At 43.4% G+C, this 14,287-nt stretch overlaps 1 protein-coding gene across 1 annotated transcript in view; it reads right to left on the bottom strand.

The window, feature by feature from the left end:
* The window catches only part of SLC9A9 (solute carrier family 9 member A9), a 1,019,060-nt gene that overhangs the window by 231,807 nt on the left and 772,966 nt on the right, over positions 1-14,287 (bottom strand). Inside the window, exon 14 of the mRNA XM_088446257.1 lies at positions 11,776-11,855. Within this exon, the coding sequence (XP_088302383.1) occupies positions 11,776-11,855 (80 nt within the window). The remainder of the gene's footprint in view (positions 1-11,775; positions 11,856-14,287) is intronic.

The raw sequence follows: 14,287 nt of genomic DNA, 5'->3' as shown, positions 1-14,287 counted from the left end.
ATGTAGGGTAAATACTGGCTGCTTTTGCATGTAGCCCACAAATACTGCACAGCTTTATTTTTACACTGCAATTTAGATGTCAGTTTGGACACACTCCTCCCAAATTTAAATCTCTTTACACATTTTACAGCATGGTTTTACCAAGATGATCAGTTACGTGCTGTTTCTCACTCTACTCCCAAAGCTGAATCAGGCCCACAGATCTAAAAACCGTATCTTGCATGTTTTTGATTGCATGTAAGTACTTCCATCATGATTTTAGGTGCCATTTCACACAGGAGAGTGTATGGAGGGTATGCAGTCGGGATGCCGACGGTCTAAATGCTGACCGTCGGTATCCCGACTGTCTAATTCCGGCAAGGATCTAATGACAGGCGTCAAAATTTCGACGCCTGTCATTTTACCTACGCCGGGAGCCCAACACCTGGCATCCCGATCGAAGGTAAGCCGGGCGGCGGGCATGGACATCCGCGGGGGGGGGTTAGGTTATGGGCTCCCGGGGGATGCTTAGAGTTAGGCACTCCCCGGGAGAGGTTTAGGCTAGGGGAAGGGGGGGTTAGGGTTAGGCACCCCTCTGGTAGACTTAGGCTGTGGGGAAGGGGGGGGTAAGGTTTTAAGGTTTAGGCACCCCTAAGGTAGGGTTAGGGCTGGGGGGGTAGGTTAGTGAATAGGAAAATACTTACCCGTCGGGATTAGAACCGCCGGTAAATCATACCGATCTCGTATGGAGAGGGTGTGGGCTGTAGTTCATGTTGCAATACTACATACTAGTCACCATTAGAGAGCGCTGTAGGTAGATAGAGTGGGTGGGATGTGTGTTGAAGACTGCAGGCATCTTTGTCACTGTGTATGTTTATGTGTCAGACACTAGCTAGCACCTGCAGCCCAGTGCAAACAGGCTCTTATATGCCTTAAAAATGCAAAATGAAATATTCCCAGCGCTTCAAAGTCAATAACCAGTAATTAATAAAAGTACAAATAAACCAGATTAGCTACCACAGCATAAAACCGTCTGCCACAGATTGCTGCAAATTATGTGTGAAATTGCAAAATGAATTGAAGCAAAGCACAAAACAAACAATCAGCGCAGATAGTGATCTGCTGTGGTTAGTATAAAAATTGCCAGGAGTCAGAAATGTTATACTAATAATTTATTACCATTGCAAGATAACCTCACTGTAAATAACTTCAAAAATGTAGTTAAAAAATGGTATGGCAGTGTTCACCCATCACATACAATATAATATAAACATATGATGCAAAAATAAAAAAAGTATTAAAAAAAAGTGTTATAGATGGAATAACTAATTGGAGTAAAAAAATGCATGAAATAGAAATCAGTATAAAATGCTGTACTGGAATTAACTTCAGCAGCTATAGCATACTTGCCGACATTCAGCCCCCTCCCTCCGGCTTCTACAGAGCATAGGGGGGGGGGTGACAGGGGGCATGACACAGCATAGGGGGGGGGTGACAGGGGGTTGATGCAGCATTGGAGCATTGGGTGCGGAGCGGAGGCGTGTCTGCATGATCGGTCATTGTAGCCCCACCCCCTCTTCATAATGCAGAGATTCCCGGCATTGTGGCGAACGGCCGGGAGACTTACCCACTTTTCCAAGTGGCCAAGAGCGACACACGATTTTCGGGAGCCTCTCGGCTATTCCGGGAGAGTAGGCATGAGCTACAGTTTATAAAATGGTGGAGTCATGGACAGCGGCAGTATAGATATCTTATCCTATTTAGAATATGTCAATGAATTTGGCAATCAAATGTCCATTGGGAACCTTTATATATTGTTGATCCATTAAAGCATCTTAGATCCAGACAATAATGGATCAATCAGGTGGTCCGCCTAATGGGAGACACTAGGGGCTATATTTACTAAAGGTCAATTTAAAATCGATGAACATCGATCTTGTTACTTAAAAAAACAAATCAAAACTTGTCTACTAGTAAATGTATGATTTAGCCCCAGAAACACCACATCGATGTTGGTTTATTTTAAAATGATCTTTAGTAAATATACCCCTAGTATTCTAAAAGCAGTGTATGTAGTATAAGCCCAGTGGGATCCATGACTGGACAGTGAGGAGCCACACAGATGTAAAATCAGCTGGCTTACTAGTCCCTTTGCTGGACTGGTCATGTGAACTGGTTTGATGAACACAGCTGAGAAAACAGTCTGTAAGGCCAGTTGATTAATTGCTAGTCCGAAAGCTGGCAGACGTTTAGCGCTCAGCAGCACACTGAAAAGGATACTGACCACTGACTCCCACAATGCTGTGCAATAGATATAAAGTCTTTACTCCGTATGTGTTGAGACCGTATGTGTTGAGACTGTAAAGATGTAACAACACTCATGTTAGAAACTCACACCCCATCTGAAGCGTTTCATCACGCGTCCAATACACTGTTTTATGTGAAATTAATTATGCTCTTGCTCTTTATTAGATACAATTATTTGATGTGACAGTGATATAACCTGGGCTTTTTGTACAGTGCTTCCAAAAAAAATTGGGAACACCATTACCTTCAATATCCTTCTCTATGGGTCATATTCATTATAACAATTATAGGGATCCGGACGGACCCTGAAAATTAACATTCTAACTTGCAACGAACGCCAGAGAAATTCATCATTGCTACGGCACAGAGACAGCTTATCTGAAAATCAACTAAGCAGTGCCGAGTCTGACTTTGCAGAGCTAGCAAACTTGCATGAACTAGAGTTCACACAGGTGCACAAAGCCCTGTCGTCCGGCAGAAGGATAGGGATGGAGGGACAAAAGGATCCCTCCTCACAACCAGAGACCCCTTCCCATAAAGAAGGAGCGGGTGTGCGGGAGCAAACACCATCTGATGATGACAAATGGTCCGGGATTTAAGCTCCGAAAATATTGAATTTTCAGAGCTTGATGAATTGAGGTCCCCATAACAATGTATGGGGACAGCGGGCCACATCGGGAGTGAAAGGTAAGCTGGAGATATTTCCTGCGTTACCTTTATGATGACTGGCCCCAAAACTTTATTTTTACAAAAGTAGGTTAAATTTTCATTTTCCTCTTCTTTTGTAGAAATTAAGGGGTCTATTTACTAAGCAGTGTTAGGAGACAGAGTGAAAAGTGATAAGAAAGTGATAAGGTGCCAGCCAATCAGCTCCAAACTGTCATCTCACAGGCTGTGTTTGAAAAATGACAGTTGGGAGCTGATTGGCTTGCACCTTATTACTTTCTTATCACTTTTCACTCTGTCTCCTAACACTGCTTAGTAAATAGACCCCCAAGTGATGATGAATATAGCCCCTATAGCTAATTTTTATCATATCCACAAAAACAAAATCTCCTTTTAGCTCATATGGCACAAAATATATTGTATTATCCACAAATAACATTATTTTAAAGGCTCATCACCAAGGAATAACGTGTTTCTCTGCAAAAACATGTTTTTCTGCAAAACATGAGGGTGCCAGGGTAGAATGCAGGTGCAAAATAAAGACCTCCCAAGGGGAAACAATAAACAATACATGGAAGACAAAGATGTAACAACCTTATGAGATTTGCTTATGCTGCCCTAGTACAGCCTGACACACCAACTAGTGAATCTCCAAATAAAACACTTACAAGCATTGATTACATAAAATAGTAACTTACATTTCTGATGCTCTAAACTCAATGCTTTTTTTCTAAGGATAAAGGTACCGTTACTAAGCTAAGTTATGGGCACAATTAAGGTATTTAAAAAGCTATGCTGGAGACAGAATTAGACAAACTAATGCTGTAGAAACTAATAAATGAAAGCCTACCTGTAAGAGGATATTTTGTAGTCACACAAAGATCTTCCTCTCTTTGAGGTAAGAAATCAAGGTTTATCAAGATGGAGTAGGAAGACGGGGAATTATATTTTGCTATGCTCAAATTACAGGAAAGGATAAGCATCATCACTGCAAGTTTCAGCTAAGCAGCTATAATTGAGATCTCTCAGGTCATGCTTCTATAGATGGCTGAGGGCCACAAACTTTCAAGATTATTCACCAAGAAGGAGAATTGGTCATAATGTAATAAAAAAGACCCTGTAAGATTATTTTTCTAAGATGAAGGGACAGATACTAAAACCTTTGCTTCAGGAAACAGGCATATCTCTAAAGGAAAGCACACCGGCTGATTTCTGAATTTTATACCAAGCTTTAAAACGTCTCCTTTCTTCTTCGAGCTTGAAAGCTTAAAGTTCTAATCTCTCTAACATAGACAAATATATATTGAAACAGAGAAAAAAGTACCCTGCGGTATGTCTAGCATCGTGGAATAAATGTTAACTTATTGATTTTGCCCAATGCAGGAAAAATCGTTAAATGATACTAGGGCATAGTCCACTGATAATTCCTATAATGGGCCTGATTCAGAGATGGATGCAGTGTCGATGTTACACAGCTGAGCGATTATCACTGGTCTGAGAACGCGTATGAGGCTTGCTGTGCATGTGTCACGTTCCATTACTGATGTCGCTTGCAGTGAGGATTTATTTGCAAAGTGAGTGACAGGCAAGGACCAATTGTAGACGGCAACAGGGGGCGGTGACACAAACTAAGGCGTGCCGTACTATTTTCAGGGTGTGTCTCAGTCGGTTACTGTGATCCCATACACAGTAAAAATGGCTCCGGTGTCTCATTTCTGGTGGCCATTCTGCGTAACCAATGGGTTACTCAGAACTCCAACAATTGACTGATCTCAGGGCCTGATTCAGACCCGCTCGCGAGCGCTGAGCGCTCGCAAGCAGGTTGATGGTGGCCCATCGACCCGTCGTGCGCATGCGCGAGACCCGGATAGCGACGGGCAAGCCGTCGCTCCGGGTCTCGTAGCAAAGGTGGTATGCTGTCGATGTTGAGTGACAGCACGCCCCCTTTGGTGGGCAGGCCATCGGCGTGGCTGGCCAGACGGAGGCGTTCCCATAACGCCTACCGTCTGGGGCCGGCCCCACTGACATCACAAGTGATGTCAGTGGGAGTGCTTTCGGCTCTGGTAGCACAAGGGTCTCATCGCAAGCCCGATGGTCGCGATGGTCTTGACCATCGTGACCATCTTCCTGGCTGCTCGCTATAGCTGTGGGTGGTCACCTACAGCTATGCGAGCGGCCAGGAGGCCGCTCTAAAAAACCAGAGGGCCGGCCCTGATTCAGAGCGAGCGCTCTGTCAGAGCATCCGGCTCTGAATCAGGGCCACAGTCCGATGCTGGATATTTCTTGTGAAGTTGCTTTGATTTGTGAAGCCAATGGTGGGCGTCTCAATACAAATCCCGAAGGCCGTGACATTTGCATATTTCCGCATAGCCACTGCATACGCATTCACAGCAGCGGTGCCATTAGCGTACATCTCAGAAGCAGGATCAATAATCACTGTGGAAAGTTTGATGTCATTCACAAACATACTATAGTTTTATTTTCACATTATGTAGAATTAGCAGATTTACCCATTATTAAGTACTGAGAAAAAACCTATACAACCTGTTTCTAAGTCACAAGTGTATAAATTAGCGGCAGCCAGACTTACTACCTTTTGCTAAAGCAAGTATCTGTGCAACTCCACACGTATGGTCGCAGCACTCACTGTTATGCCTCCCACAAACGTCATCTTTAGTATCGCCACTTGCCCTCACCCCATGCTGGGTGCAAGAGATCTATCTGAATCAGACGTATAATCTCCATCCGTACGCCTCAAACAAGCATGGAAGTTGGGCCTAACGCCCACAACACTCCGTGACACTCCCCCAAAATGCATCTGTGCACGGTTAGCACCCAGAAACTCCCATTTCATGGAAGGCTACGTTCACTCGAGGTGCACCTAGAATGGAGCTCTAGTGTTCATTCTAGCAATCTGCACCTGTCATTCCTGCCTGGGGTGTCGCTCTCTGCTCTGGTGCTTCTAGCACACTCACAATCTGCTGAGATACAGAGCAGAGTTTGTTAAGCATCAACCATCTAAAAGATGGAGAGAGCAATGCGGCCCCCACTGCTGGCAATGGAGACCCGGCGATGTCTTTCCGGCTTCAGCGAAGTCTTCTAGGCACTGCTGGGTTCCCGTGTCATGCACATGCGCATAACACCGGAACCTCATCGCTGGCAGCGTTAGGCTGCCAGTAGCCCAGCCGAGGACCTTGCCGTGGAGGAGGACAAGTATTGCCGTGGAGGGGAAAGTATTGGTAAACACCAGTGGATTTTATTTTTTAATCACAGTCATAGTAAACGAAAAATTCCACTGGTATTTGCCTTCATTGGTAAATGGGGACCAGAATCTCGCCTTTATTTCTTTTAAAACAATATACAGTGAACCACTTGTGAAAGAGCAAAGGGAGAATGGCCTGCACATGTCAGCTGACAGCCCTTATTACCCCATATGTGACCAAGAACGACCCTAACCAGCCTCTACAAAAGACAATCAGAAGAAGGAGGTAAATCATCCTCGCAACAGGTGAATAAGAATGAGAGGAGTCAGAGAAGACAGTGACTGTGGGAGATGAGTGAGAGATGAGATCAGAGAAGACAGTGACAGCAGGACAAGAATGAGAGAGGAGATCAGAGAACACAGTGACAGCAGGACAAGAATGAGAGAGGAGATCAGAGAACACAGTGACAGCAGGACAAGAATGAGAGAGGAGATCAGAGAAGGCTGTGACTATAAAAGACAAGTGAGAGATGAGATCAAAGACAGCGACAAGTGACTAAAAGAGAGAGGAGACCTGAGTGACTGGGAGATGAGTGAGAGATGAGATGAAAATCAGGGTTAAACTAAATTCAGCATTTGGCAGATTTTTGGAATATAATTTGATATACAGCAAAGCATTAAAATAAGGATTTGGTTCTTCTCTACTTCAAGTACTATAGTTGAACAAATATAAAACTCTCAACAGTGTTGCAAATAATATAAAATAACATTAGCTGAGATAGATGAGTTTTTTTCAGAGAAAATCAATACAAACCATTACATAAAATCTAGTCTAGAAATGGTAAATGGCAGTAATCTAGGACAGCTACTCACATTGCAGCCAAATCACTAATAGTAAGAAATATGTAAAGTGAAATGGAGCAATCTGGGTCAGACAGCGGCTGATGCTTGCACTGCTTCACCCCCCACCTAATCTTCTGATAGAGAAATTTACTGGAAAAGTACATTATGCCCCTGGGGTAAGCATCCTTCTAAGGCACCAATCCAGTGATTTCTTTGATTTTATTTTAAAAGAAATGTATGTAGGTTCCATGGGCACATCAAAGAAAGAAATCTTAACCTAAGGAGCACAGAAAGGATGCTTATCTCTTAGAAAACTGTCTTGGAATTGAATGTGGTTACTATACAGTATATACTAAATATACAAAATTACTGTACAGCAGCAAACATGCCATAAAAATGTAATTTCTCGGTCCATTCTTTATTCTCTTTTATCCAGATCACTCTAAACTCATCACGACATACTCAATAAACTAATTTGCATGTACTGAATGTCAAATTGCATCCAATTGCAAACAGACTGAAACTCTCTCTCTCAACATATAACGGCTATACTGTACAGCAGGTCTTGACAAATACCGGTTGCCATTCACCATGGCGACTAAAGGTCTAATTCAGACCCTCACGCAGTCCTCGATTAGTCGCTAATGACCTATGTTTTGGGGTCTACACATTTGCCGGGGCTGTAGTGCCCTGGATGCCGCAGCCAAATCGACAGGCTGAGACCGATGGGAGGGGGGAGCGATGACGGCAACAGTATAAATTTTACAAAAGGGGGGGCTTGTCTCCCCCATTTTGTAGGCATGCCTAGGACAGGGACTGTGTCTTCCAATGCAGATTTTCTGCCCATGGCAGAGGAGTTCTGGCAGCCGCTCTGAGTAAGCTGCCCAATGGTGATCCGATGTTTCCTCTTAGGATGCAGCACTTGCATCTGCAGTGCTGGCAAAGGGCTACTGTAGCCTTCAGACACCTCCTGTGGCATTAGCATTTTTTCGCATCACTACTGCATCCAAACACGCAGCAGCGATGCCAATAGTCTCCATCCCTAAATCAGGCCCTCAGATTGACATCTGGAGGTTGGAGCACTCACCACCACTGCGGCTGTTTCAGATTCATATCCGCCCAGATCGCAGCAGACCCGCATAGAACGTATTAATTTCATTAACTGAGGGCAGGATGCTTAACCATGGACCGTTCCTCTAACATCCAAAATGAACCTCCTCCTTCCAAATCAAAGTTACTGGTGTTATGGTGATCAATGACACACTACAACTTTCAGATATAAGCATGATGATCACCTTCAAGGTACAATGTGCTTGGCTGGTACACAGTATAAGACCGCATCCTGTGGACATCTGAACAATGCTTTTTTTCCCACTAGCACCCTAAATTAAAACAGTGTGCAGTTGAAACTCTCAAGGAGGAATATACCTCTGTCACATTACCACCTGTGTTAGAAATTAACAGTGAAGTGTTTGTTTTTCACATCTCCTACAACATTGAGGTGGGGAGAAGATGTGCTGCAGTTCAGGAGGGTGGATAGTACAACTGAATTCAATGGTCCCTGGCATTGGACCCCAGAGTTCTGCTAGTTTAGGGGAAGTGGTGTGGCTGGATATTTCTTTTAAGCAGTGTTAATCAGTAATTTACCCCAAGTATGAATTACCGTTAACAATAACAGATACCAGGAACTGCTTATAGAACAGATACAGACAATTACATCTACTGTAGCATTTTAAATAAAATAAGTGATACTGTGCATACAGAATAAAAATTCTTATGGGTAAATATACTTAATGTCAAATTTGGGTTTTTCGGTGGATTCTTGGTAGGTTTGCAATCCGCTGATTTAATACAGCTTAATCCGACAGGAATCCGCCAAAAAATGCAGACTTTAGCTAGAAGAGTACAAACTTCGGATTTACTATGCAACAGGTTTAGAACTTGGTGCAAAGCTGACAGCAAACCCGCCCCAATAATAGGCCTGCCTCTGACAGGTGAGTTGGTGTGAAGCACTGCATTGATCATTATGATGTGTGTGTAGGGCTGGTTTTTGTAATAAGCTTTAAAAGTATAAATATACAAAATAAAAAAAGAAAAACTTTGTGGGGTCCCCCCCCAAAAAAAATTATTAACCAGCCCTGGGCCTCTGAGCCTAGGCTGGTAGTGAAAAATAGGGGGGTGGGGGGGAACGGAGTGGGGTCCCCCCTATTTTCTAATAACTAGCACTAGGCTGAACCAGTTGATTGACGGTGGATTTCATTGGGTTTGATGCGGAATGAAATCCTACAGGTATCGATGGTGCATGAAAAATAACAGCCAAAACCGATGATTAGTAGTAATGGAATGGGAACGTCGGGTCGCGGCCTAGGATCGGCCGTTACTCACCTCAGCGCCAGCTTCCCCTGATCTCCCGTGCGGTCAGACGCCAGGTGTGGCGGCGAGTGATGCACTGAGGATTATTCCTGGGGTCTGCTAGGACATCCATGTGTTGCTCCGTGATTTGGTTTCTGCGGTTACCATCATGGACGCAGCTATGACAGTCTACATCACCTGATTAGCCCTTTACCCAATGGTAGCATTGTTTGCTGTAGCTGACATCATCCTCCAATGGATCGCTACCTTAGGGTATTTAGCCGGGCTCCGGGCAACAGGAAGTTGCCTGAACAACTTCTCTACTTCCAGTGATTACTTGCTATTGCAGCGTTCCAGGTTCCACACTCCTTTCTTCTAGTGTGTTATTTCAAGTGTTATTCTACAATGTGTATACTCTAGACATCACCCGAGTACTGACTCCTAGTGCCATTCTCCTGTATTAGTCCTGCGTCTGGATCAGCAGTGTGTGTACACAGTACGTCACCCGAGTTCTGATTCCTAGTGCCATTCTTCTGTACCAGTCCTGCGTCTGGATCAACAGTGTGTGCACTCATGGCCTGATTCAGACCCGCTCACGAGCGCTGAGCGCTCGCAAGAGGGTCGATGTTGACCCAGTGCGCATTCGCGCGACGGATCCGGCTCCGTTGTGCGAGACCTGGATAGCGACGGGCAAGCCGTCGCTATGGGTTTCGCTACAAAGGGGGCGTGCTGTCGATGGTGAGTGACAGAACGCCCCCTTTGGTGGGCGTGCCGGGGGCGTGGCTGGCCAGACAGCGGCGTTCCCATGGGAATGCCTACCGTCTGGGGCCGGCCCCACTGACATCACAAGTGATGTCAGTGGGACTGCTTTCGGCTCTGATAGAGCCAAAAGCACTCCAGGGCTTGCGGCAACGAGACCCTACCACCAGGGTCTCGTCGCAAGCCCGATGGTCGCGATGGTCTTGACCATTGCGACCATCTTCCTGGCCGCTCGCTATAGCTGTGGGTGGTCACCCACAGCTATATGAGCGGCCAGGAAGCCGCTCCAAAATTAAGAAGGACGGCCCTGATTCAGAGCGAGCGATCTGTCAGAGCATCCAGCTCTGAATCAGGGCCTCAGTATGTCACCTGGATACTGACTACTAGTGCCATTCTCCTGTACCAGTCATGCATCTGGATCAACAATGTGTGTACTTAGTATGTCAGTCAAGTATTGACTTCTAGTACCATTCTCCTGTGCTTTCCCTGGGTTTGTGTTCTTCCGTTTCCCACTTCTACCAGATACCTGACCAAAGGGCCGCGACCTGTCTGGTGGGTGCAGCGTAAACCCATATGCCATTTGGAGGGGCCGTGGATAAGGAAGTCATATATGTCCAGGTCCCTTGCCTCCGGATCTTTCCCCAACCCGACTTCTAAACCAACAGTGGAAGATCTTCTGAGCCTAAATGTGACAGGGAACTTTTATCCAGAATGCTTGAGACTTAGGACATTCTAGATAAGGTTTTTATTAATAATTTTGTACCAGGCCAAAATTTTGGAGATTTAGCTAAAATAACTGGACACGATAATTTGATGACAATTTTCAATGTATTTGATGGGTCTTAAAAAAGAACACCGACCATGGTGAACATCGTAACGCCGCCTTTAATTATATCAACAACGATGGTCTGGCTCCAAAATTTTTAAGATGGCTCCTAGATTTTACAAAAATCAGTATGCCTAATGGCTTCTCAAGTATTCATTGTCCCACTGGACTAATCATTGTGATGTTGGACCCTCATTACAAACCATTTGAAGCTAACACCCAAATAATACATCTTCAGGTATTGACAAAATAGGTTTGCATACAGTATAATGTATTACACGGTGACAGAACATAGTTTTATAAAATATCGGTGCAGCAGTTACAATAATATAATGCACTGTATTTATTACACAGACAGATTGTTGAGCCGGGGCATCTAAGCATCAAGAATGGTGCACACATGGCTTTCTATAGTAAAACAAAAATTCATTATTATTATTATTAGACTACTGGTATTTTAGTGTAGCTCAAAATGAAACATTCAAGGCTGTGAACTGATATTTTACTATCATTTCCTACCTTAGTCTGTAAGATGCTGCATAGCATTTCATTCATAGGCTCCAGTTTATTTAGCACATGGGGATGAGTCATAAACATGATGTAATAGGCACAATATAATGTAACTCACGACAAGAAATCAGATGTTTGCATATATTTTCTAAACTTTGCTTGAAAAATAACAACTGTAATCCAATTGGATAGTATGGGCTATAGAATATTTGCTCATTGAACCATAATTTTTAATAAGCCCTGACATCATGTATATAATGTCTGCATTGTATACTTTACCTATAACTTCTACTGTATATCAATTCAAATGTACAAACTTTAAAAAGGATACTTGTGATCAAAACCATACCATATCCTGAACAGATGGGCACTCTCTGCCTTTGTAGAACTTTCATTCTGGTTTTCCATCCTCTGCAGAAAGAAAAACAACATAAATAATGGAAAGGGCCAGTGATTGCAGTTATGTATGTGCCGGCTCTATAACAGCAGAGAATAGCTACAAACCGGACACTAGCTGGTAACATTGAAATAAACATGAACTCAATGGTCTGCTTCAATACCTTACTTACTTACTTAAATATTTTATTTTTTAATCTTACCTAAAATCAATAATTGATCATGTTAAAATAAAAAAACAAACAAACAAGTAGAACAAAAACAAACAAATAGGTTATCAATCTTGCACATGTTGCTGCAACTGGAAAATAAGTGGAACCAACGCTGTTCACAGGGAGACATGGGTAATCTCAGGAGGGGTTGTGATCTTTCCCTTTTTCCATTAAAATATATAGTAATATAAAATCCCCTGGGGATTCAATACAGATGTCTGAATCATTGTATATTTCTAGCATAAATATAATCCAAAGGTTGAGTTCTAAAATGTCCATCCAGCAACAGGACATTGGGGTATATTCACTAAGCGGCAGCTTTTCAAAGCTGCAGATCATCGACGGACGTGGAATTTAACATGGCAATAAAATTAAATGTAAAACGCTCCTGGTTTTAAATTTAACATTATTGCTCTTTTAAATCCCGCAACTAACACTGGCTTATATAGGCCATTTTATTTGTAATTTTTTATTTGATATTAATACACTTTAGAGTATATTTATGCAGTGATTTAAAATATTATCTATATCTGCTTACTCAGTTATAGAACACTAGCAAAGGGACCTGGCACCTGAAAGTCCACTCCGCCCTTCGCTCTGTCTGGCTTCGGCTCCTATTTATGCTGCTCCATCCCACAAACCAGTGACACAGTGAGGTCAATGGCTGGGGAGGCACACATGAAGATGGGTCTGAGTGCTGGGAGACTGTCTCACCCTCTATTCACTGTAACTCTCCCCTCACTACACTAAGCTTCAGTGTCCATTGATTCTCCTTCCTGCATCACTGTGTGTTCTCTTGCTGCTGCTGACAGCTCCGATCTCTAAACACTGCAGTGTGTCCTTCAGTGCTGAAAGCACCCCCCCATACTCAGAGGCATGTCTCTATTAGCTCTCTTCCTGTGCAAATCTCAGACAGGGGAGGCTCTGCCTCTTCTGCCTGGACGTGCACCGACGGCTGCTCGTCCCCCAGTCACACTCCCTCTGACCACTGCTCGTTTCCTCATCTGCCATGATTGCCACTGGTCTCCCCCTATCCCTCCACTCCGTCCTGGCACCTCCCTCCCCATGTGCAGTGGAACGGGAAGCTCAGACTTATGGGGGGCATCCACTACAAGATCTGAAAACGACTGCACGATTACGACATTGTAATCGTGCAATCGTTTGTCAGTCGTGTGATGTGCCTGCACTGAACGAGCAGACGTTCAGTGCAGGGTCATCCATCATCTGGAAACATGCTGAGCCTGACGATATCGTCAGGTTGACCAGCATGTTTGCACGATGATAGATGTCTAAAAGACCAAATTTTCAAACGATTTTCAAACGATATTTGAACGATGTTCGTACGATTTTATCATTATCGTTCAATCGTTCAACTTTATCGTCTAGTGGATACCCCCCTTTAGACTTCCAGTTTTACGGGGGGGGGGGGGGGTTCAAAAATGTGAATTTATATTTAACAAATGTTTAAAAGATTGGTATATTAGATAAGTAGTGCTTTATTTAAATAAATATTGCATACTTTCTGTGGTCTGTTTCTGCAGTCGTTATGCTGACGGCTTTAGAGACGTAAGGTTTGCAGTGGTACATATACTGCACAAACCTTCTTAAATAGGCGTCCATTTTTCTGTCAAGGTCTGCCGCTAGTGATAGCTACATACATATATACATAGGGACAAGCCCTATTTTCGACAGAGAATGTAGTTACAGTATATTCATTTTGCAAATAAATTCTCGGCACTATGACTTATGCTCATGTTTTACAAAATAATTATAGAAAACTTTAGAGAAATCACACATATAAATAGTTTTCCTTTAAAGAACAGGATGTAAATATTAGTACTGCAGAGAGAGAGAGAGAGAGAGAACAGGCTTACACTACATGATGTTCATTGTGGGTTCAAGTAGGGACAGTATATTTTCAGCTCTTAAGTTAAAGCTGCTTCTATAACTTTTCAGTGAAGTGACTCATTCCCTTATAGTAAGTAGTTTGATGAAAATATGTATTTGCGTGATCTTCAAATCATGATTGTGGTATGTGCTTGGGACTAGCGTTCCATTAGTCTACTCCTGTTTCCTCACCCTGACTAGAATGCAGAAGATATGCAGACACACTGAGCTGGGTTCACAATGTGTGTGATAGCTAGGGCTATGATGCTAGAACTAGTCCTCTTTTTACAGACAACGTGACATAGTTATCTCATTTTGACACAAAATAGTTAAAAAACAAAAAAGTAA

Source organism: Taudactylus pleione, unplaced genomic scaffold (assembly GCF_031769625.1).
Source record: "Taudactylus pleione unplaced genomic scaffold, aTauple2 ptg000395l, whole genome shotgun sequence".
Taxonomy (NCBI): Eukaryota; Metazoa; Chordata; class Amphibia; order Anura; family Myobatrachidae; genus Taudactylus; species Taudactylus pleione.
This window is presented reverse-complemented; position numbering and strand designations above follow the sequence as displayed.